This window comes from Vitis vinifera, chromosome 8, assembly GCF_030704535.1.
Source record: "Vitis vinifera cultivar Pinot Noir 40024 chromosome 8, ASM3070453v1".
Lineage (NCBI taxonomy): Eukaryota > Viridiplantae > Streptophyta > Magnoliopsida > Vitales > Vitaceae > Vitis > Vitis vinifera.
This window is the reverse complement of record NC_081812.1, coordinates 432,956-458,876: the sequence shown is the minus strand read 5'-3', so window position 1 is coordinate 458,876 and position 25,921 is coordinate 432,956. Positions and strand designations below refer to the sequence as shown.

General features: G+C 31.0%; 3 protein-coding genes across 3 annotated transcripts; 1 reads left to right on the top strand and 2 right to left on the bottom strand.

The window, feature by feature from the left end:
- Positions 1-10,673: 10,673 nt before the first annotated feature.
- Positions 10,674-14,426, top strand: LOC100853266 (unknown protein 1). The gene is made up of 2 exons (XM_003632508.4): positions 10,674-10,772; positions 13,383-14,426. The coding sequence occupies exon 2, from the start codon at positions 13,402-13,404 to the stop codon at positions 14,113-14,115; it is 714 nt and encodes a 237-aa protein (XP_003632556.1). The 5' UTR covers positions 10,674-10,772; positions 13,383-13,401; the 3' UTR covers positions 14,116-14,426.
- Positions 14,427-15,833: 1,407 nt separating this feature from the next.
- Positions 15,834-16,481, bottom strand: LOC100248515 (uncharacterized). Its single transcript, XM_010654798.2, has one exon. It carries the CDS (start codon positions 16,479-16,481, stop codon positions 15,834-15,836), a length of 648 nt encoding a protein of 215 aa, XP_010653100.1.
- Positions 16,482-20,063: 3,582 nt separating this feature from the next.
- LOC100253618 (uncharacterized) lies at positions 20,064-20,957 on the bottom strand. The gene has a single exon (XM_002264863.5). The coding sequence runs from the start codon at positions 20,833-20,835 to the stop codon at positions 20,179-20,181; it is 657 nt and encodes a 218-aa protein (XP_002264899.3). The 5' UTR covers positions 20,836-20,957; the 3' UTR covers positions 20,064-20,178.
- Positions 20,958-25,921: the final 4,964 nt, after the last annotated feature.

Here is a 25,921-nt window from a genome sequence, read left to right as displayed (position 1 = left end):
TGAGTTTTTGTTTGAATTTGTTGTTAGGTTTTTCTCTAGAAAATCATAGGAGAATATCTTATTGGATTTCAAATTTGATATTTTTTTCATTGCTTTCGGTAAATTCCAATTCTGATTTGAAAACTGGATGAATTAATGTTGGATTTAGATGTGTAAGATTAGAACTTGGGTTGGTTTTCAAATTATGTTTATTGAATTCAAATTTTGCTAAATTGAAGAAATAGAATTCTGATGGGGATGACATTTTGCATCCATCTCCAGTTGCGATAACCTCAAATGAATTTGATGTCCGATTGAACAAGCCATTAAGCTCTCGTTTGAAAAACCCTAGTTTAACACCTGAGGAGATTGTGGAAGCATCGAGATCAGCTCTCAAAGCTCCAGCTAAGGTGGCTGCGGCAGCAAGGGCTGGTGTTGAAGTGAATGTTGCAATTATAAAAAGAAAATGACTCTTTTGCCTTTGATCACATGGAAAACACATGCACCTTTCGTACAAAAATATAATAGCGTTATTAAAAAAAATGCATTGCATGTAATTATAAAGCATGAATGGTACATTACTCGATTTTAAACTCGAATGGGCAATGTACAAAACATGGTATCAGTTGGGGGTAAAGTGTAATAAACCCTAAATAAATTACAAACTTCTAGAAATTGGATAAGTAAATTATTGCTATTAAGTACATATTTTAACAAAGTTTATTTATAACTCTTAATAGTTTTAATTTATGATATAATTAATAGCTTAATTAAATCTTCTCTTTTTATTCTCTTCCCCTTCCTTTATAAAAATATTCAAAATTTCTCAAAAAATTCCATATCTTTTCCATGTTAGCCCTAACAATTTTTCCATTTCACACCATATGACATTAACATTTTTTATTTTTCATTTTTTACATTTATCACCTAAAAAAATACTTACCTATAGACCCCCATTTTGGAGGTGTATTTTTGCATGGTGTTATTTTTCCAGGTGGAAGAATTTTATATGGCCACGTGTTGCCCTAGGATTGATCATCAGACAGTGGCATTTTTGTATGTTGGGAAAGAGCATTGGTTTTTTCTATAAGCAACTAGAGAGTGACACGTTGTCATGGGAATATTTTGGTCGTTATGGAGGAGCGTGGGTTGTTTGGGCTGGTAGAGATAGCCAGAGGATATTTTTCGGGGGTAGTAAGGAGAGAAAGAAAAGACGAGTTGTAGAGAGGAAGAAACTGAGGAAGAGAGCTTGAAGAAAAGAAAAAAAAAACAGCTATACTGAGAAGAGTGGTAGAGAGCTTGAAGAGGAGGAAAAACAAAGTTTCACAGAGGGAAGCGGAGGGTTGCTTGAGGAGAGCTTTCCAGGTATGGCTACTATAGCTTCTTTGTTTTCTCATTTTTGCACTACTTTATCCTTATTTTCAACTATCTTCCTAAGCATTAGTTTAATGTTTTGGTGTGGATAGACAGAGTTATTTGTTTGTTTTGGTTGAATTTAGTCCTTTGTATATGTGTTCTGTTCTTGAGTTTTCTTTAATTCATTGATCCCACCTGTTTTGAACCCATGGACGTTACCTAAAATGAGACCTTGTATATCAGAAGGTTGCATGTTCTCCTATTTGCACTATCCTCAATGTTCATTCTAATTTTTTGCTTTATCCTTGTATTTTTGTTGTGATTGATGGGTCGTTTGATCCAGGACTTGGTGAAAATGAGTGGAGCTACGCTTGTAGATTTTGCTTCCTTGCTGATAGTTTGTGGCTCAAAAGGAAGAGGAGGATCAAGATGTAAGCAGAGGGTTTTGGCGTGATAGTGACATTGTTGTTATTGCAAAAATAAAGAGCATTGACTCATTAAAGAACTTGGAAGAGATCATTCAAGCATCAGATGGAGCAATGGTAGCCAAAGGAGATTTGGGTGCTCAGATCCCATTGTAGCAGGCCTAAAGTGCTTTCACAAGTACTTCATTTTCTCCCAAAAATCCCGATCATCATTGAACTCCAAGCTATCATGCACTTCTAGTACGATACATAGGCGTAGTTTGTTTTTCTTCTTTTGGTGTTTATTTTTATATATGTAAATCATAAAAGAAGAAAAAAAAACCTTCAGTTTCAGACCCAAATTCTCTTGAACCAAGTTATTTGACGCTTGAATCGGTTGACGGGGGAAGACATTGAGGAAAACTGTGTTATGTCATATGAGTTTTGGGTTGTAGAAGCTTGTTAGAGATAGTGGGATGGAAAGGAAAAGAATAGACGACTATGAACTGGGACCAATTCCATTTCCTAAACCACTGGACAGATTTGGATTTATAAAGCAAGAATTTAATACATTCCCTAAAGGGTTAAGCAAGGGTAGGACAACAAATGACCATGAGCGGGAGGAAAGACGAGTTAGAAAATGGAGGAAAATGATTGGAATTGAAGGGAGTGGTTGGAAGCATTACGTCAAGAGAAAACCTAATGTGGTTAGAAGACGTATAAGAAAAGGAATTCATGATTGTTTAAGGGGACTCAACAAGTTGGCATCCAAAATCTCCACCAACAGTGAGGTCATCTTTTGGTCAAATGGTACATGGTTTGGTAAAACAATTTAAGTGAATCCACCACGTGTCATTTTTTTTTATTCTTTATGTTTTGATATCAAGAATTAACTTCCATATTTTCAATTTTCAAACTTAATTTTCCAAAACTCCATTTCCTAAATTTATTTTATTTTATTTAAAAAAAAAACTCAAATTTCTTTCAAATTTAATTTCCAAAATTCTAATTCTTAAATTTAATTTCAAAAATTCCATTTCCTAAATTTAATTTTCAAAACTCCAATTCTCCTTCCAAAATTCCAATTTCTTTCAAATTTAATTTTCAAAATTCCATTTCCTAAATTTTTCACAACTTCCATTCTCAAATAATTTTTCCAAAATTCCTATTCTCCAATATATTTTTCAAGACTCCAATTTTCAAATTTAATTTTTAAGAAATCCAATTCTCAAACAATTCTTCAAAATTCCAATTTTCAAAACTTCCATTTTCCAAATAATTTTTCAAAGTTCCAATTTCCAATTTTATTTAATTTAATTTTTTTTAAGATTCTAATTCTTAAATTTATTTTGCAAAACTCCAACTATCAAATAATTTTTAAAATTCCAATTTCTTTCAAATTTAATTTCCAAAACTCCAATTCTTAAATTTAATTTTCAAAACTCCAATTCTCAAATAATTTTCGAAATTCCAATTTCTTTCAAATTTAATTTCCAAAATTCCAATTCTTAAATTTAACTTTCAAAATTCCATTTTCAAATAATTTCCCAAAACTCAAACTTCAAATTTAATTTTAAAGATTTCATTCTCAAATAATTTTCAAATTTAATTTCCAAAATTTCAATTCTTAAATTTAATTTTCAAAACTCCAATTTTTAAATAATTTTCGTGACTTCATTTTTCAAATTTCAATTTTTCAAATAATTTTAATTTCACTCCAATTTTCAAATATTTTTTAATTCTACCACTTTTCATCATTCATTAGGGTTTTAAGTCACTAAAAATCTTGTTTTAAATAAACTTGCTACATTTCCTTTCAAGTAAGCACTTTCACAAATTTTCTTTGATTTTAAAATGATTTCCTTGATTTTTAATAAGCATGAAGACAATTCTCATAATTCCAAAACAATGGAATTTGTGGGATTAATTCATGCAAAATAAATTGGGCTTTGGTGGGGGCCCAACATTAGTGATATTTTTTTCATTGACTGATTGATTTCTATGTTTGATTGATTTGCTTTGTGACACATGTGATTATTCTATGTTCGTTCACTAACTTTTGTTTTCCATGAAGCAATCAACTCATTACTTAGGTGCACTCTTTGTCTCTCTTGTTCATTCGATTATTTTTATATTGATATTCTTTTGGTATCCATGTTTGATCAATTAATTGTCAAATTTGTGTTACCTTAATTAGTACAGACCCATTTTTTGAGGCTTAGAGGGGTGCTACGGTTTTCATCGTACCTTTCCAATAAGTAACCTGACCCCCGAGCCCAAATTTGTTTTTTCGCATACTATCTTTTTCAAATAAGGAGTCACACTTAGGGTTTTCTTTCTTTTTTTTTTTTCATTTAAAAATAAAACAAAAATAAGTGGTAACTCTAAGTCATTTTCTAAAAAAAATGAATCATTTTTTCAAAATAAAAAGCGAGTTCGCCATCGAATGGAAAACATATGAGCCGAAATACGGGGTCCACACTACCTTTTAATAATTTACCTAAAGCTCATCTTTTATAAAAAAATTTACAATTTTTTTTAGATTTCCCATGGCTTTTCCTATTTAAATATCTCTCAATAATTTTAATTAAAAATATGTTATATGCCTACAAATAAGCCTTGCTTCCTATATGCCATTGAAGCTTGGTGTATTTCCATTTTCATCACCACAACTTTTCCCATTTTGCATATATGATATTAGAGTTAAAAATTATTTTAAAAATTTTAAAATATATATAATTAAAAATTAGTAATATTTATAATATTATTGATTCATTTTTATATAAATGTATTAATATTTTAATTTTTATTAAACAAAATACGTATCACATTTAAATATAAAAATATATTGAAAATTGAAGAAAAATCATATTATGCAATTGGATATATATATATATATATATATATTATTTGTTAAATTTTAAAACAAACAAGGGAGTAGTAGATTGGTGTAATTGTTTTATTGTAAACCTGTGGTCCATGGTTACAGGCTCATGGGCTATGAGTCTTTGAGTAAAGATGGACTTATGAGTCTTGTGAGGCTTACTTTGTAAAGAGGCATTGAATAAAGAAGTTCGACCCATTTTACCAAAAACTAAAAGTGGGAAATGAAGGAAGATGTGAACCAAACGAGCTCTTGGGCTATGAGTCTTTGAGCGAGGGACCTACTTTGTAAAGAGGCATTGAATAAAGAACTCTAAGACCTACTTTGTAAAGAGGCATTGAATAAAGAAGTCTAACCCATTTTGCCAAAAACTGAGAGGAGATTGAACCATTTGGTTTTCACAGAACTGTTAGCTTATCTGGTTCGCCAGTCCAACTACTGGTTTAAGCGGTTTGAGACCGGTCCAATAGGTAAGCCCTTTAAAAAAGGCAACCAGATGAGAAAGGCCACATGTCGGTGGTTGGACTGGTCCAACTGATAGGTTCGGTTCGGTTTCCAAAACACTATGTTTTTCTGTTTAAAAAAAATAAAAAACAAGAAATATATCCAAATAATCATTTAACTAAATATTTACTAAAAATATCATTAAAAGTATATATATCATATTATAATTTCAATTATAGAAAGAATTTTCATATATTAAAATTTTATATAATCTCCAAGTCCAATCAAACCTATTATGCCTTAAATTAGTTGCTCTACTGAGTTTTTGAATGCAAGGAATGAAGAAATGCACATTTTAGGGTATGATCCAATCTCAAAATTTAGACCTTCTCATTGCTTTAAGAAAAGAAAAGTGAATTTGTACATCTCATTCTATCTCAAAAGACGTGTTATAGTAATCTTTCACCCTCCTATCATGCCCTTGTCACTAACCTTTCCAATTTAGAGATTCCAAAATAAATTCAGGAGGCTCTAAGTGTTCCTTCTTGGAGGGAAGTCATGCTTGAAAAGACTACAATTCTTAAAAAGAGCATAACATGGGAGTTTGTAGACTTGCTAAGAAATAAGAAGACAATAGAGTGCAAATGGGTATTCATAGTAAAATATAAGTCTTGATGGATCCATTGAACTATATAAGGTTTGTTTTATTGCTAAAGGATTTACCCAAGCCTATGGGATTGACTATTAAGTGGTGTTCGCTCAAGTGGCAAATTTAAGGCTAATCAAATAAGGAAAATCACCCAAGAAAGGGAGTGAATTGAGTTTTTGAAAATCTTTTCAAAGCACAACAAATTTAAACCAAATAAAGAGCAAATACAAAAAGATTGAGTTAGAGAGAGAAAACACAAAGATTTATAGTGGTTTAGTACTTCTTATCTATGTCCACTCTCCTCAAACTCCAACTGAGTGAGGGCCTTAGCCACAAACTTGGATTAACAACCATGTCAACTTAATGTTCAAAATGTTTTTCTCAATGGAGAATTAGTGGAAGGAGTGTTCAGAATATTTCTTCAAGGTTTGAACGTGTTTATGTAATGAATAAGGTGTGTAGACTGAGAAAGTCCCTTTATGGACTAAAGTAATCACCACGAGCTTGGTTTGATTGATTCTCTAAGGTGGTGAGAAGTCATGGCTACATGTAAGCTCAAACTTATCATATTTTACTCTATAAGAAGTCTTTGAATGGTAAAATCTCCATCTTGATTGTATATGTTGATGACATTCTAATTAGAAGAGATGATGCAGTAGAAGCTAAGAGAATGAAGTACTTTTTAGCAAAAGAATTTGAAATCAAGGATCTCAGCCCCATGGTGTAATTCTTAGGAATGAAAGTTACAAGATCAAAGAAGGGTATCTTGATATCCTAAAGGAAGTATACCCTTGACTTGCTCAAAGAAACTAGATTCCTTGGAAGTAAACCAATAGATACTCCAATTGAGGCAAATTATAAGATTAAGTATGTGAAAAGAGAGGTTCCTATCGACAAGGGAAGATACCAAAGGTTGGTTAGACATCTAATCTATATGTCACACGTTAGACCTAACATTGAATATGCTTATGCATGAACCATATGAAAAACATTTGAAAGTTGTCCACCAAATTCTCAGATATCTTAAGAGTATACCTGAGAATGGATTATTCTTTAGAAGAAATGAGTAAATAAATAAATAAAAAACTGAAGCCTTCACAAATGCAAATTAGGCAAGTTTTATTAGTGATAAAAGATAAAAATTAGACTATTACCCGTTTGTGTAAAGCAACCTAGTAACTTAGAGACAAAGTTTAAATCTTTAGTATAAAGGATATGTAAGCTCATGTGGTTGCAAAGGTTGATGAATGAATTGAAACTATGAAGTGAGAATTCCATGTTATTATATTTTAACAACAAATTAGCAATTAGTGTTGTCCACAATCCAACTCATCATGATCGAACAAAGGACATTGAAGTTAATTAACATTTTATCAAGAAGTTAATCGCTTGTCATATATAGCATCCAATAGACAACTAGCAGATTTTCTCACAAAGGGACTGTCTCAAGTGAACTTTGATGGCTTGATCACCAAGTTGACTATAATTAATATCTATACACCAACTTAAAGAAGAGTGTTGAAGAACTTGAATTTCTAATGGAGATAAGATCAAATTTTTTAGGAATTAGTTAGGAGTTTATTAAAGTTGACCCACAATAATTATTTGAATAGAATTAGTTATGTAGTTTCCTTTTTCTTATTTTTGTAGGTTTTCTATAGTAAAATTAACCTATCAGAATCTTCAAGTTAGGACCTTTATGTGGACAGATGCTCTTCTAAAAAATGAGCTAGAGTTAGAGTAGTATTGATGAATTTGGATGGATTGACTATAGAGTGAGCCTTCAAGCTAGATTTCCTACAATGAATAACAAGGCTAAGTGTGAAGTAGTCACACTAGGGTTGCAAATGGCAATTAGCTTAGGCATTAATTCTCTTTGTAGATTTAGAGACTCTCAGCTTGTAGCTTGACGAGTTAATGAAGAACACGAAGTCAAAGATGAAGATGTCCCATTACCAAAAGAAAGCTAAGGAGTTACTTGACACCAAAAAGCACTCCAACTAGCCTTTCCCGATCAAACTCCAATTTGACCAGTTGACTAGTTGTTGGGCATTCAATGCACTGCAAGTGACTATTAGGGCTTTCGAACCTCTACCGGAAAGGGTTATCTTCGAATGAGAAAGGCTATTCCTTGACCAGAAAGATAAGCTTTCTGGATGAGAGAAAAGGTTTTTATGCACCCTTGACTAGTCCTTGATTGGGAAAAGGCAATCGATTTAACTAGTTGAATCGGTTGAACATACCCTTGATTGGTTGGACAAAATTTGCTTAAAAGCCCTTCTTTTTTAAATCCAAACCGTTCTAACACTTAAGAAACATTTTTAAATACTTTTATAAAACTAGTTTGAGATATTCTTGCCTAAAGTTTTGAATTAAAACTCAAATTCAAAAAATATGTTCTTTAAGGTTCAAAACAAGTATATAAACAATGCATGAAGAGATTTAAAGACCTAAGTGCACTCAAGTATTCATTTTACATACGGTTCCTAAACCTAAATGACCTTCATGCACACTTAATCTTGCACTATTTTGATAATTTGATAAATAACTTGATTTTCCAATTAAATCTCGTAGATAGTACCTGAAACTCTTGATTTAAACTTATTAATGAACTAAGTATGATTTGTTATTGTCAAAACTCATTTAGGAGAATCTTTGGGCTAATAGTATATTTTCTTCAAGAAAAAAAAACAAAAACAAAAAAACAAAAATGAATAGAAAGAGAAATTAGAGTATATGAAAAGAACGGTTGTGTTTTTTCCTCATATTGTTTCAAAATAAAAATAATAATAAGAATGGACAAGAGTGATTTTATAGCAAATTTTTCCATAAAATCGCATGGAAAATATGTTATTCTATTTTTTTTAATTTAAAAATGAAGAGAAAAAATAATAATAATGTACATGCACCTCGCCAATTCCTAATATTAGCATGTTAAAAATTAAAATACAATATTTTAACTACTTAAAAAGAATAAAACTATTTTATTTTCCAAATAAATGTGCTTAAAAAGTTAAAATGATATTCTTAATGACATTTGTAATTTTGTGTAAAATTAAAGATATTCTAAACCTTATATTAACTTTTCAGAAACCTTTTAACAAAAACACAATTTTTTTTTTTGGTTAAAAACCGTAGAGAATCGATTTACCATGTATGTTTAGGGAACATTAATTTAAACTTATATATATTTAATATATTGTTAGTAAATTAAGTATGTATCAAAAAAATGTGACTAAATCCTAAAATTGTGATGAGAATGTTGAGTAAAGGGAAGTGAAGTGAAAATCAAGTATTTTAGGAATATTAATGTTTGTAAAGTGAAAATCAAGAACAATAGAAGAAAAAACAAAATAACATCAATTTTTCAAATTAAGATTTAAATTATAAACTGTTAGAAATTGGGCAAGTAAATTATTACTATTAAGTAAATATTTTTATTTTTATTTTTATTTTTGCATTTTTATACCTCTTAATAATTTTAATTTATGGTATAATTAATAGCTTAATTAAACCTTCTCCTTTTTAATCTTTTCCCCTTCCTTTATAAAAATATTCTAAATTTGTCAAAAAATTTCATATTTTTAAAATTTTAGCCCTACTAGCAATTTTCTATTTCTCACCATATGACATTAATATTTTAACATATTTTTTACATTTAACACCTAAATTAAATACCTTAAAAAAAAGTACCTTTTAATAATTTACCTAAAAGCTCATCTCTTATAAAAAAAAATTTACAATTTTTTTTTTTAAGATTTCTCATGGCTTTTCCTAATTTAACTTAATAGGTTATTAACATTCCATAATTTCCTTTTTATTTACTTTATTTATTAAATTAAGATTTTCTCTTGTATTGTTTTTAAAAAACACTTTTAAAAAGTATTTAAAAAAAATTCAGATGTTTAATAAAATTTAGAAAATATTTTAAAAATTTTTTAAAATCATTTATAATATTTTTTAAAGAAATTTTTAATCAATAATTTTTCTAAAAACACTTAATAAAAAAACAATTCCATTGAAAATATTTCCAAGAGAAACAATATCAAAGCAATTTAAATATCTCTTAATAATTTTAATTAAAGCCTCTATTCCCATATGCCAATGCAGTCTTGCATATTTCCATTTTCATGCACACAACTTTTCCTATTTTGCATATATGATATTAGTGTTTTACATCTCACTTTAATATGATGAATTATATATGGTCATTCTTAGCGTCACCAAAATCTTTGATACTCACTAGCAAATTTTCAGCTTTGGCATCGTTTTGATTTTTTTTTTTCTATTTTAAAATATAAAAATTTTAGTAACTTTTTATATTTTACATTTTCCTTTTTAAAAATAAAAAATAATAGTAACTTTTTTAAACTTAGCTTAAAAAATAATGACTTTTAAAATTATTTTCAAAATAAGGATATTAAATTTTTTTAATCATTTCACATTTTTAAATGATCTTCAATAAGTCCATACTATTTATATAAGAGTTAATATATTTGACAGAAAAATTACTAATTTTTATTTTTTTTAAGAAAAGAAATATATCTAAATAAATATTTAACCAAATATATATTTTTTTTAAATAAAGATATTAAAAAAAATTATTACCTTAAATTTTAAAAATAATTTTTATGGAAATAATTTTTATCAATATCTAATACTAAATGTCCAATGTATATAAAATAATAGTAATAAATAATAATATATGAGATATGAAAATAACGATTAAAGTATAAAAAATGGTTCCTAGTAGAGGATGGTATCATATATATATATATATATATATATATATATATATATATATATATATATATATTAAAATTTATATATCTATATTTATTTATTTATTTATTTATATATTTCTTTATTTGTAGATTACAATTTTCAGATATATATATATTATTTGTAAGATATAATTTTCAGAGGTAAAACCATGGGGCGGTCTTACCACCTAGAAGAAACCGCGAAGGAAAGTAGCTGAGGAGTGTACGGTGAGCAACAACGCCATTGCAGCCGCCGGACGACAAAGTCGACCTTTTCCGGGAGACCAACGCAGGTGACCCATTTGATTCCTTCATCTGTTTCTTCATCTGCAATTTTTATTTCTGCAAATTTATTGGTGGGTTGGTGAATTTAGGAGAGGGGTTTTTCGTTTTGTGTGTGTATGATGCAATTTGAGGAACTTTTGGATCTGGGTTTTTTTGTTTCTGGGATTTTTATTTCGTTTTGTTTAAGATTTTGGTCGAACTGAGATGAATTTTGCGTTTTCTTTTTTCGAAATGTTTTGGGGTTTTGTTTTGGAAATTCAATCTGTGTTTGGAGAATTGGTTTCTGATTTGGGTTGATAAAACTTGAGATGATACTGTTGAAGTTACTAACATTTGAGAAATGTTTTGGTGGAGAATAATCGACTTTGCGAAATGCTTCTGTAACACATGGAATAAAGGCCCTTGATTTTGCAGATATTCATGGCCGTATTCGAGAAATCTATTTCCAAATAATAGCATTGTTTTCATTTTTTTGGATGCATTGGGTTGAAGTATCATGAAAGCTGGGGAAATGGGGATTTTTGGTCTCTCTCCTTTTCCTTTTTTTTTTTTTTTTTTCTTTTTCTTTTTATTGTTTATTTTATTTTTGGGTTCTTGTTGTTGTTTACAAGCATATTTGGTCTCTTAACATTGCCTCAAATAATTCATTATTTCAACAATGGGAATAGTGTAGTATTGTTCCTAGGTTCAATGGGTTTGAGCTAGAATATTTGTATTCCCTTAGTTGTTTCAGGGTCACTACAAGTCTCCACTGATATACTAATAACCATATATTTGTATGGACGTATAATCAGATTCGGTTATGAGGTGTATTCGAAATTCTGACCTCCCCACTTCACTATTTCCCCATTCAAAAGGAAAAAAATCCCCAAACCATGACCTGCTTTAATTAGAAAAAAGAACGGTATTAGATTCTAAGTGGCCAAATATATATATATATAAGTGAAGGCAAACAATAACATAATCGAGTTTCTAAATTTTTATGTTGACTTTCGGAGTTTTGAGTTTATCTTCTGAAAAATAGCATAATAATATTTCCTAAATAGTTCATGCCAATGAGACATGGCGTTCACTTGAGACATGCCAATAATCTTTCCTAAATACTATCGTTTCTAAAAATAGTAAAAAATATGTGCACGCTCTTCAGACTTCTTGTATATCTTATGCGTAGTGTGAGATATACTTAAGTTGCGTATACATGCCAACATGGCATTCACTTGAGAATGCATGTCATGTCCAACTCATCATATCATATGCCATAAGTTTTTGGTAACTATGTTTACAAGCATACGTGCTCAAGTGATTAAGTGCTTCCATGTAGACATCTGTTGAGGTGAGTGGTGATGTGTGTTTCCATGTAGACATTTGTTGATGACAAAAAGCTCATTATCCTCATCACAAAAGTAGTGAGTGAGTGCTTTATGTGTCACATCTTCATGAGGATACGAGCCAATAGCAGAAGATGTGAACATCTATTCAACAACATTAGACTGTGTCCTAAATTTACATTCTTATTGGTCGTGTTTTTTGGACTATGTCTTATGTTTCAGCATTTCTGTTGGGAGGATTAGTTTCCGTACAAGAGGCTTATTCTGATCATGTTTCTATATTTAGAGTATGCTTTCAAACTTGTTGCCATATGTTGTAGATTTTCAGTCAAGAATATTTTGAGCAATGCTTTGTATTTTGGACCGTGTATGGATTGTTATGAGCATGTGTAGATTGGTCCCTGACTCCTGTTACATATATGTCTGTTTGTGACTTGTTGAGTGATGTTGTTCAGGTATTTACTGTCTCTTTCTTAATTTGAGTTATTACACTTCCGTGCAATCTATTGTTGTTAATTTGTACGGATGTACGATAGCATAAATTAATGTTGAATGTTTTTATTTATCTATCCCAAAAAAAAAAGAAATTGAACGTTTTTATTTAGTCTTTGTATTGATTAACCCATTGAAGATAGGTGACTTTGTAAAAACATTTTTTGCCTCTTTTTATATGATTTCCTTACATGTATTTTTGCTTCTTTTCTTCTTTCTTTCTTTATTTATTTATTTCTCTTTTCCCCTAAAAACAACCAATGGTTGGGATTACTAAATTTGTTTTCAATTTCAAAAAATTGTAAACAGAATAGAAGAGAATGTTTCTGTTTCTTCTTTCAATACTAGCAAAAGGTGGAAGTGCATGTAAATGTCTAAGCATTTTTGTAAAAATATTTTTTACTTCCAATTATATGATCTCCATACATGTGTTTTTGTTTTTTTTTCCAAAACAACCAATGTTAAGGATCTACTAAACATGTTTTTATCATGAAAATGTTGAAAACATAATAAAAATGAATATTTCTGTTTCCTCTTTGAATAAATAGGAAAAGTTGAAAGCACATGCAAACTTCGGAGCTTTCCACATATGACTGCAAAGATGTTTATTTGTTCTTTCCCTTAAAAAGAAAAACACGTTATCTTGAAGTATTGGATTAAGGTTAAATTTGAAATATTTTGGCCAGAGCCATGTTTCATGCAGCACAGAATTGCCTGGTTTGACTTTGCTTGTCCTATTTATTAATTTATCTGTGTCAGACCAAGCTTACCTATTCTCTTTTTCCCTTTCGTTAACAGGTATTATTGTTGGATATTTATGGCGGATTTGCCTGTGGTTTGCACAGATATATTGAAGAAAGAAGAGCATTTGTTAGTGAAACCTTCTGAGAAATTGGAAGAGGTTAGTGTGGTTGAATTTATGGAGGATGCAATGGCTGGCAATGGAGTTTCTCTAGGGCCTATTACTCCTGATACAGAAAGAGAGAATGGGGATTTTCCTCTTGATTTTAAGTCTCCAATCTCATTGGTTTCTTCACCCAAGAAACTAGTTTGCAATGATGACCCATTTGATTGTGTGGATCCTGGCAGCCCCTACACGCCTAAAGGGGATGTTTTTGATCCATTTGCTCCAGGCCCAGAAGAATTGGCGATGGCTCCCTTATGCAAGAAACGGTTGTGCAAACCATGGGCCAGTGTTGCACGCCACCTTGATTTCAGTTCAGCCATTGAATCTGAGGAAGATGAAATCTTTGGGAGCGATGCAGACACCCTCTCAGATGAAGAGACACTGTTGGAATCTGTGTATGGATCTCTGTTGGAAGCTATTGTCTTCAACCAGACTGAGGAAGTTTTTTCTGGAATTTCATCTCCAGATTCCGATTCTGATGGTTTTAAAACACCTACTTCAGCTCCTCACCTGAATGGAGTTGCTGAAACTTGTCCTGGTGCTCCTTTGAAGCCTACAACGAAATTAAGAATCATTGATAAGGGGTTATGCAGGAAGCTTGATTTCAACCTGCTTGATGTCTGATCATAAGAGACTATCACTGTGAACAACAGAGTATTTTAACTTTTGCTTCTAGTTCTAGCTTTGCTAACTCATAATGCATGAATGCTTTTCCTTGCTGATTTTGAGACCTTGAACATTTCTGCCTCTAAAGTATGTACTTGTGATTCTGAGGGAATATGCTTTACCTGTAAACGATTCTACCTGACCAAGTCTATACTATAGTAACATTGTATAGTAGTTGTTGTCATGAACTGAACTCTGTAAATCAGCAAGTTTTCCTCTCTTTTCAAGAAAATTAATCTATGTTTGCACCCTATGGTGTCTGTTGTTTCTGTTTGCATTTTTATTTTTTTCACCTTTTTGGTCTTGTGTGCTACTCTTCTTTGGATAGTATGATCTATGATATGACGTCGGTGCCAGTAAAATTAATTGGGATATACAACCATGATATAAGAATTAATTATTATCCTCATTGAGTAAAGAGGTGGTACAATTAAAATATGTGATGTTGAACATTTGAGAACACACCCAACATAGCTGTCAGTGAAAAGGCAAATAGAAGACCTCCTAAGCATCCATTTAGAATATAAAATCTGTCTTTTGCTGTTCTGTATTTTAATCATCCCTTTTGACAATGCTGTGCAAAGAGTCTGATTAGAATCAACTGCTAAAAAATCAAGTCACCCAATTTTTTGTGAAATTTGTCTACTCATTGTGGTCCTTGTGCTTCTATAATCTTGGGTTTTTGGTCACTGGGGATCCTATAATCTGGCCCCAGTTCCCATCAACTGTTGTACCCATATCTCTTTTTGATGCTGAGATAGCATGGTTTTATAATCAATGTGGTATCCTCTATACTGAGCTTGCTCTGTGTGTGTGTAGGTGGGTTGAGATGAGTTGTTTTGTTGTTGGGTGTTTTTTTGTGGGTGAGAGATTCTCCAATGGCAAGTTACTTAACACTCATTTTTTGTTGCGAACATTCACACACTTTTGTTCCTTCATTTTTGGTTTGTGCAGGACCAAATATATTGCAGAATGCTACACTTCCTGCTGTTTTGTTTGGGCTGGATCCAACATATGGAATATAGTACTTGACCTTTTTGCTCAATGTGTTTTGGTTTCAACCCAATTTAGATCACGATTATCCCTTTGCTACAAAAGCTTTGTGGTTATGATAGTATGCAGAAAACACATTGCGGTGGTCCTCGAGAACTGAACATGAGTTTTACTATTATTTCCTGAATTCAGAATTTGGACTTAAGGGCTAGGTTGTGTCAAACATTTGTTCTCTATAGCTGATTGGGGTGTAATATTAGAAAGAAGTAGATGGAGTTTCGCTTCCAGAATGATATATTAAGTCATTTACAGGTGTAGAAACAGGGCATGACTCCTTTTTCTGGGCCATTAGGGCAATCTATGAGAAATTGTGAGCGACTTTTCAGTATTTCTCAGGCAGGGTCGTCAAAAAAGGTCCTGAAAGGCCCCTTTTAAAGGGCTGATATCTAGTTAGGATGTCCCAAACTGGGAAAGATCTAGCTTTTTTTGGGTTATCTTGATGCTCGGCTGGGTTGTAATCAGTACACAGATGAAACTGAAGAAAAAAAAAAGACAAAAATGTGTTCCATTTCTTTAGTATCAACTTGAGTACATCACAAATCCCTTTCTTTCCTTTTGATTACTTTATAGACAATAGCCAAACCTGATGGCTGAAGCAAAGAACCCGAAACCGCCCCCCTCTCTCAAAACTTTGTCCTTTCCTTGCACTCTTGGCTTCGGACCTTCATCTCGGGGACCGCGATGACGAAATGGCAGTCTGATATTGCCACCACGTGTTTCCGAATGAGCCCAAGGAAGGTCACCCTGCCTGGAATTCTTGTACGCGTATCCATCGCCAGCTGCCCTGCTAGGATGTCCTGGACTAGGTGCAATGTCTCAGAAGCAACCTTATCGACCTGTAGAGTTAGCCGGGAGGGAATTGTGGTTGACCTCCTGCCCGGAATGTTACCTGGGTATATCTCCACATCCCCAACCTGCTCCCCTTGGTACAGGAGTATACTCTGCCCGGACCCATGCTTGAAACTGGCATGGTTCGGGTTCTCAACCAGGATTTGGAGGTTGAGGGTGATGTTGAGCTGGATTCTGACTACAGGGAATGAGATACGGGGGGAGATGCCATCGAGGGTGGCGGAGACAAGCTGGGTCTTGGGTTGCTTGGCCTTGAAAACAGTCAAAACTAGGATGAGCAACACAATGAAGAGAAGCATGATGAGGAAGATGACAAACCCAATTGCAATGAGACACCGATGTCTGCGAACATGGCGTCGGTTTTTGGCTTCAGGGACTGGTTCTGGATCTGGGTTTGGATTGTGATCATTGTTTTGAATCATGGTGTTGAATCTGCAGAATCAAGCTTTGCACAGAGAGACTGAGAGAGAGAGAGAGAGAGAGTATGAGTAGTTAAGAAGGGTTGGTTGAGAGTTGGGAGAGTGAAGAGTAATAAATGGGCTTCCAACTGTCCAGAAGAGAATTGAGCCACAGATGCAGCTCTCCTTTAAATGCATTCCCACAGGCCATTTTCCTCTTTATTCAATTCAGTGTTTAAAATGACGACTCTCTCTCAAACCAAATCCCCATGAAGTCTTCTTTTGGCAATAAATGTGTTGTGGTAATGAAATCTCCCAAAAACGATGGATCGGAATTCAAAATCTCGGTAGTGGAATTTTCTAGGGTGTCCAACGGTACATACCAAAAATTACAATATCGGTATGATGAAATCTGGCATAAATATATGTAACCACTTCAAGCTATAAAATAATGTCTTGGATGAATTTTATATATATTGAGTCGGTATTATTGTAATATTCTTCAATTTAATCCTAATCAATGATTAAGATTTAGGATAAATTTTATTTACCTCCAACTAATTACTAATTTAAAATTTTATTAAATATAGAGGTATTTGATGAAATTTTATATCTATTTCAAAAAATTAATTAATTTTATTTTGATTTTTAGTTGTAGCTTGTTTGTGTTGGAAGTAGTCTAAAATAAGAAGCAAAGAGAAATATAAATGGTTTTATATTGTTCAATTTTTTATTATTTATATAAGAAAAAGAAGAGCACAGGAATAGTTTTTTTTCTGAAATTATATTTATTTTTTATTTTAAATTTATTTATTTCTTTTAATTGTTTAACATCCAAATCTACCCTAAATCCACCCAAAAATTCTTCTTTCAAAAGTCGTGACACCTCCAATCAATCTAATCAATTTCTTCTTTCCCATCCCCAATCCACATAATCAATCAATAATAATCAAATTATTCAATCCATCATAAACAGATACTACGTAATCACCACTTTTATGACTTCTATCAAAAGTATTTAACATCATATTTAATTTACTAATATAAAATAATGATGGGATAATATATTATATTTTATATTTGATTGACAAAAATAAATTATTTCAATACTTATTAAATTATAAATTATAGAAATGTGAGAAAGATTTCATGCTTTTTAAAAAAAAAAATGAATATTATAATTTTTCTTTTTAAATATTACCAAATATTGAAATGCAATATACTTCTCCTTTTACATCCCAATGGATATCATACTGTATTTTCGTGGGGATGAGCTAGGATATATATATATATATATATATATATATATATATATATATATATATATATATATATATATATATATATATTTCCATCACTTATTTTAATATCCTGGTAATATGGATAGGAGAAATGGCATTGTCCAACCTTTTTTTCATTGTCCCCTATATTAGGAGAAATATCTCACCATATCTGTAAAATAAATTCTTTAAAATGTTATAAATATGATATTTTTCACTCTAGTATTTTAGAATTTTCACTAAAATTTGATTATTTTAAAATTTAATATAAAAACTCATATCATAGGCCTAAAACTAATGGTGCATGCAAAATTGAAAAAACCAACAAATCAATCTAAATAGGCTAAAACCAATTAGTTTGATTTTCAATAATAAAAAAGATTGATTCAATTTGATAATTTTGAAAACTGACCTTATTTAATCAGTTTTCACTTTTCTTATTTTCTAAATAATAAAAACCAAAGCAAATCGACATTTTAAAACTTACATATAATTATTTGATATTTGATATATAGTTTTTATATTAGATTTTCTTAAACTAATTCATTATTTTGATATTATGATCAGATTAATTTTAACATCAAATCCAAATTGATTTCAATTCAATTTAAAAATAAGTTAGAGTTGAGACCTAAAATAACTCAAATTAATGGGCTTCTGATTTAAAATAAACACAAATTTACAACCAGGTGAAGGATTGAAAAAAGACAATTAAGTTGAGTCAAAACCAGTTCCTTAAAATGGAACCAAGCCAAATTTAAAATGCTTAGTTTGATTCGATTTTTCACTCCAAATATGGTCAATTGGAACTTATTTATCAAGAATAAAAAAGATAATATTCTATTTAATATAAAAATCTTATTATGCAGGGTAAGTAGAACACATCTATAAACATATCTATCATAAGATAAAGACGTTTATGTATTAAAATATTTGGATTCTCAAGTCACACATCCTTAATACTTGGGACTCTTACCTACAACACTTAATACCGGGAAAGCTTGAAAGTCCTCGGAATAAAAGCTTATCCTTCTTCCTTACACCACTTCAACACCATGAAAGCCCCAGGGTCCGACTCCTAAGACTATGTTTGGTTCCCAGAAAATTTGAAGGAAAATGTAAGGGAAAGAAAATACAAAGGAAAAGTAGAGGGAAAGAAAATACAAAGGAAAATAAAAAAATAGATTAAAAGTTGATAAATTATTTTTTTTGTTACTTCAAACTCATTTTATTTATTTTAACTCTCATCAATATAAAGATTAAATAATTTAAAAATACATAAGTTTTTAATTAGTTTTAATCATATTTGATTTTCTTTGATATTTTTCATAGGACAACCAAATATAAAAAAATCATTTTCCTTTGCATTTTTTTTCTTTCCTTAGTATTTTCCGGGAACCAAACATAACCTAAAAGTCCAGCACCGGTTTTTTATGATCCAAATATCCTTCACTCTCACCCAATAACAGTACAATATATGGCTTCTGCATTCTAGAAACACAACCTCACGTCTCTATCTATCCCTGAGATCATAAAGGTAGAAGGTGTAGAAGATCAAATACTTGGATTTGGTCAGTGTTCATACTATCTTTATGACAGTATTTGAATGACTTGTTGTGGAGACAATATTGCCAACACGTAACAAGCATTAAGCTGGCATATTCTTTGGAATCAAAGATCGACCCGTCCGGCATTTTCTTTCCTTCTAACATAAGTTTCCCCATAAACAAACAGATTTCATAATCTACACTACTTGCTGGACGTCCTTTTACTCATTGAAAAAGACAAAAGGATCAGCAAATTGCCACTTTCTACAGCAGGTTTTATGTCATGATTAAGGCCATACAGACAAATTTATCAGTGAGGTAATCAATGTTCGAGATTTGGCTGTAGTTCCTTACTCTGGTCACAGGTGTTGCACTGCATTAAGCTCACAGATAGAATCAAAGTCATAATGAGATTACCTGTTCCCTTGTATATCTTAAGTATTATTCATATTTTCTCTACAAAAATTGAAAATTCCAAAATAACTTGTTTTAAAAATAAATTCTCAAAAATTTGATTTATCTCTCCCAAACCACCAAAACCGATTTCCTTTTTTTTTTCCAGAAACATTCAGATTTTCACGAGCAAACCCTAACTAGAAGATTTCACAAATGGCCGGTATAATCAATGGGTCATTCCTACAGACATGGATTGAAGAACCAGTACTAATTCGCCCATAATTCGGTGAACAGCAGGTGCTTGTAGAAAAGTTATGTCACAAGCTTTTCGAATTTCATTCATTGTCCAGCAGAATCAATCAAGAACAACCAGAGAAAAAAGAAGCATAGAATTAACCAATTCTATTCCCGTATAAAATCAAGAATAAATACAAAAATTTTACCGTATTCCGAAATCAGATTCCAAGCAACCAAACAGAAAAACAAATCCAAAGTGACTCACAGTTTAGTCTTGTACTGACAAACAGTGTCCTTTAGAGTTCCATTCTTAACATCTACAGTCATATTGCAAGTCGAAGTCGATACCACCTTAATTTTCACGAAAAGAACAGAAACTTTACCGGAAATTCTGGCGTAAGTGCTGAGAGGCAAGGAACCGGACAGCACATCGGAGTAAAGCTGGGGATTCAAAAGCAACCGATCCGCCATTAAAGAGATCACGATATTCATCCCCGTGGTCTTGCGGGCGCCAATTCTTCCGGCGGGAATGGGGGCTTCGCCGACGAGGCTTCCATCATAATTCAAGAGCGCTGAGGCGTTGTTGTATCTGAACCCGACTCTGTTAGGGTTTCTCACAGAGACATTAACGTCGAGAGAGGCGTTGATGTTAAGCGGGGTTAAAGAGAAGTCGAGATCCTTGAGCGAGACGGAGCCGACGGTGATGACAGGATCCTTAGCCTTGAAAACTGTGAAACCTAGAATCACCATCACCACGACGACCACTAGCAGCACTATCCCCACCGTTATGCATATTGCCTTTGTCAGTCTCCGGCCCGATGACGACGGTTTGACAGATTTTGATTTTGCAGAGGCGGTTGTGATACCATCCATTGTTGAGAGAAGAGGATTTCCTGGTTTTGATGTGACATCCGCCATCTTCGTTGAAGAGTATAAAGAGGCTTGAGTTGTCAATTTAAAATTATTTTTTTAAAATACAATACATTCAAAAATATTTCTAAATCGTGGATACTTTTGTGACTTTAAAAGAAATGTATTAAAAAGTCATCCTCCATCGCGTTTTTATATCAATGATATACATTAAAATAAATAAATAAATTTACATTGAAACTGTTTATTCAAAAAATATCTTTTATAATTCTATAAAATTCAATTTTTATTAAAAATATTTTGTAAAGAGACATATTTTATAATTTTTATATTAAAAAAATTGAATTTATATTAAAGATATTGAGACTTTTAACAATTCTTCTAGTCATTTATTGAAATAATTAAATTTATATAAAAAAATGTCTTTTCAAAAAATACACCTTTCATAATTTCATAAAATTAAATTTATATTTAAAAAATTTTCTTGAAACACTTTTAGTATAAATTTAATTTTTTGGATAGGTGGCTAATATAAAAATAATAAAATGTATTTCTTCAAAAAATACATTTAATATAAATTCAATTTTGTGAAATTCTAGACTTTCAATGTAAATTCAATTTTTTTTACTGTGTGATTGATATAAAAATTATGAAGGATGTATCTTTTAAGAAACACTTTTAATATAAATTTGATTTTATGATATTATGAAAAAAAAATTTCATTAGTATAAATTCAATTTTTTGTGACGTGCATGACTAATAAAAAAATTATGAAAAAATAAAGATACATCTTTAATATAAATTCAATTTTTTTATCATAAATTTATTAATAGTTCTATAATTAAGAATTTTTTTTACAAAAGTATCATTTTTTTTTTATACTAACAGTAGAAGTTAGAAAATTCCCATAATCCAAGACGGTTAAAAGAGAGAGGTTTGATTTGTCTAATTTTGTTGGGAATTGCGTGTAAGACTGGAGTTTCTGATTTAAACGCGTATTGACTGATGGGACTCCATGTCATTGGTAAATGAGGTTTCCTAAAATATATCTAGAAATTAACTATTTTTTATTTTATAAAAGAATTGCTATTAAAAGTGTGGTTTTCCGTTTTTCATTGTTGGAAGTTAGAACTTAGAAGTGAGCAGTCCTTTTCAAAACCTAATTTATTGGAATATTTTGATCAAACTCTTAAATATGTAACCATACTTACAATTTTAATAAATTTTTTAAACTTATGAACTTTTTGAAGTAATATTTTATTCAATAGGAAAAAAGTTTCAATTTTCGTTTTAAATAGTTTTTATTAAATTTAAGCATAATTTTAATATTTTAAAAAATAGAATAAAATAAAAATTATTCATGCATTTCCTTTTAACTTATATAATTTGTTTTTCCTTTCCTTCTAGAATAAAATTAAATTATCTAAAACCATATAAAATTTTAATTAATTTCAATTATATTCAATTTTTTTATATTTTTATGATAAACAAAATTATTTTTCTCTTTCTTAGTATTTTCAAGGAATCAAATATAATACTCGAATTTGAAGTACTCTTTTCGAGGCTTTGAACTCGTGGAGCAACCAATCAAAAGAATTTCTTTCTTTCATTTTAAATTAAATTTAATAGTTCCAAAGCCATAAGGCTAAACACCATTTGGAACACAAGTCCATTTGAGCCACCACCTATCACTAGGACTTGAAATCGGGGATGTGCCTAAGAAAAAATTTAAAAGCAAAAATGACCATAATATATGCTTTGAAAAATGAGAAATTTGGACCCACTCCCCCAAGTCTTTGGTGGTATGTCACCACCATTATAACTTAAAAAGAAAGTCTAAATTATTAGAACCAATTATTTTTAAGTTGAGGTCACGTGAGAGGACCAAGTATTATTATATTACTTACAACTCCTCTAATGCTTTTAAGATTGAAGCTGACCCGTGTATAGCAGCAGCCAAGAAGTCTATGCCCCGTGACTTTTTTTTTGTTTCTCTCTTTCCTTTTTCCATGCCCGAAGGCCCGGACCTCGCGTTTCACGCCAGAGCACATAATTTTTTTCATTTATAATTATTTTTATATACTACTAGTTAATTCTTTTATATAATGAATAAATAATTTAAATATATATAATTTTTTTATTAATTTTAATTATATTTGATCTTCTATCTCAATTTTTATAGAAAAATAAAACATAAAAAAAAAGTTATTTTTTAATATTTTTGGGAATGAAATGCAACTTAAAAAAAAAAATCCTTTTTTCCTTGGGAATGGGAGAAAGTTGCAATTATTATGAATTTTTTTAAAAATGTTCTTTCACCTTTCTATAAAAACAAAATATGCTGTTGTGGACCTCGCATTTCAGCTCATGCGCTTTCACTCGATGGTGAGCTCGATTTTTATTTGAAAAACGGTTTATTTTTATTTTTTTAGAAAAATGACTTGAAATCGACACTTATTTTTGTTTTATTTTTTTAAGGGAAAACAAAATAAGAAATAAAACCCTAAATATGACTCCTTATTTTGGAAAACGTAGTCTACAAAAAAAATCAGATCAGGTTCGGGGGTCAGGTTACTTATCAAAAATGTATAGTAAAGACCGTAGCACCCCTCTAAGTCCCTAAAGATGGGTCTCTAATAATAAAATGAGGCAAGTATGACGATTGATAAGTAAATAAATGAATACTGAATGAAAATCACAACAGAATACCCGAATGAATATGAGAGGCAAATAACGTACCTGAGTGATAAACTAATTTATTTCATGGGAAGCAAAGGTTAGTGAACAAACTCAGAGTAATCATGTGCATATCACAGAATAGAATGAATCAATCATGTATAGCAATCAAATTAAATCAATCAATCAATCAATCATAAAATCACATATGTTGGGCCCCCACCAAAGCCCGATTTATTTTGTATGAATTAATATCACAAATTCAATTATTTTGGAATTATGAAAAATTCATTCATGCTTAAAAAAACGAAAGATTATTTGAAAACCAGAGTGTAATTAAAACTGTTTGAGAGAAAACTGGATTTTTGATATTTATTTGAAAATTGGAGTCCCAAAAATTACTTGAAAATCGGAGTCTTGGGAGTTAAATTTAAGGATTGGAATTCTTGGAGATTAAATTTGAGAGAAATTAGAATTTTGAAAAATTGTTTGAGAAATACAAACTATGAAAATTAAATTATAAAAAATGGAATCTCGGAAATTATTCGAAGGTTGTATTTTTTTTAAATTAAACAAATAAAATGATGATGATAATAATAATAATAATAATAATAATAATAATAATAATAATAATAATAATAATAATAATAGATAAATAAATATGAGAATTGGAATTTTGGAAATTGGAAATTAAGTTCGAAAATTGGACTATCAGAAATTAAGAACTAAATTTGAAAATCGGAATTTTTAAAAATTATTTAAAGATGAAATTTTAAAAATAAATAAATAAATAGAATAATAATAAAAACGAAAATAATAATGATTAAATAAATAAATATGAAAACTAGAATTTTGGAAATTATTTTAAAAAGCAAAATTGAGAATGGAATTTCGTATAATTAAATTTTGAAAATTGGGATTTGGGAAAATTATTTTGAGAATAAATTTTTTTTTAAAGAAAATGAAATCTCGGAAAATTAGAATTTTGAGAAATTATTTTAAAAAGTAAATTTGATAATGGAATTTTGGAAAATTGAATTCCAAAAATTGGAAGCTTGGAAAAATTACTTTGAGAATGAAATTTTGAAAAAGTAAAAAAAATGGAGTTTTGGAAAATTAAGTTTGAAAATTGAAAATATGGAAGTTAATTTTTGATATCAAAGCATGAAGAATAACACAAAAAAAAAAAAAAAAAATAGAGACGTGGTGGATTCACTTAAATGGCTTTACCAAATCATGTTTGTCGGTGGAGATTTCTTTTTTTCTTTTTTATGCCAACTTGCTGGGTCCCTTAAACAACCAGGAATTCATTTTCTTATGTCTTTTAACCGCATTAGGTCTCCCCTTGACGTAATGCTTTCCATCACTTCCTCCAATTGCAATCATTTTCCTCCACTCAAATCTAACAAAAAAAAATTCATTTCGAAATACAGGGGACTGAGCAGCTAATACCAACTTATACGCATGAAAAATTTTCCCCAACTACATCAAAAACAACATTTGAACCTTTCATATTTTCTAGTAGCACACCAAAATGCTTTCTCCTCAAAGAAAAAGGAAATCTTCTCGGCACTCTCATAGAAGTAATCATTGGTCAATTTTTGCTGGTTTTTGGTAGAGAAGATGGAGGCAACAGTGGAGCAGTCAAAGCCGTCAAGCAATTGGTCCATTCTCCTTCTCACGACATCAATCTCTTCAGGGCTTGAAAACGATTCAATCACAAGAAACCCTTGAGAATGGAAGGAGTGGAGCTATTCTGGACTCGGTATTCCTGAAATCCCCATGGCTGCCGATATTGGTGGGTGGGTGGTGGTGGATATTGGACTTGTTGAGGAGATGATGGATGGGGTAAGGTGATGGGTACTCGGAACAGAGGAATGCAGGGAAGAACCAAAACATGGGCAAACATGAAAGTAAATCCGGATTCAACACAGCTTAATGTGCAACAAAATAAACTAACGATGCTCTAACGATGCTCAAGTAGCAGGATGAGATGATAAAGACCAATGATAACAAGGGAGAATCCATAAGAAATACTCAAAGAAACCATACCTGAAGCGCTTCCCAGATCCTCCAAAGATCCGTAAGCTTTTTTACTTGGTTCCTCTCTGTTTTTTTTTTCTATAAAAAAAAATCTTCTTCCTCTCCCCCACCGAATCAGCCGACCCACCAGATTTTCTTCTTTTCCCATTTTTCTCCTTTTTTTCCGTCCAGCTTTTTGCTTGTCTTCTTCCTCATTTTTTCTCCTCAGATTGATCCTCTCCCCCTCCCCCCCGGCACAAGTCTTCACCTGCTCTTTGCTCCTTGCTCAGCCAATATGTCACTATCTCAACCACCACGTCCATGCATGCTCGACTCCTCTGAAAATCGGCCCCCACTTTCAAATGAAAAACACATCTCTCCTCCGGGTGTGAGAAAAAAACGTTGGTCCAAGAGGGTTTACAATTGTCTTTTTGGA

Excerpts from the sequence above, each read along its gene's own strand:
- LOC100253618 (XM_002264863.5), bottom strand. The coding sequence starts at position 20,835 with ATGGCGGATGTCACATCAAAACCAGGAAATCCTCTTCTCTCAACAATG.
- LOC100853266 (XM_003632508.4), top strand. The coding sequence starts at position 13,402 with ATGGCGGATTTGCCTGTGGTTTGCACAGATATATTGAAGAAAGAAGAG.
- LOC100248515 (XM_010654798.2), bottom strand. The coding sequence starts at position 16,481 with ATGATTCAAAACAATGATCACAATCCAAACCCAGATCCAGAACCAGTC.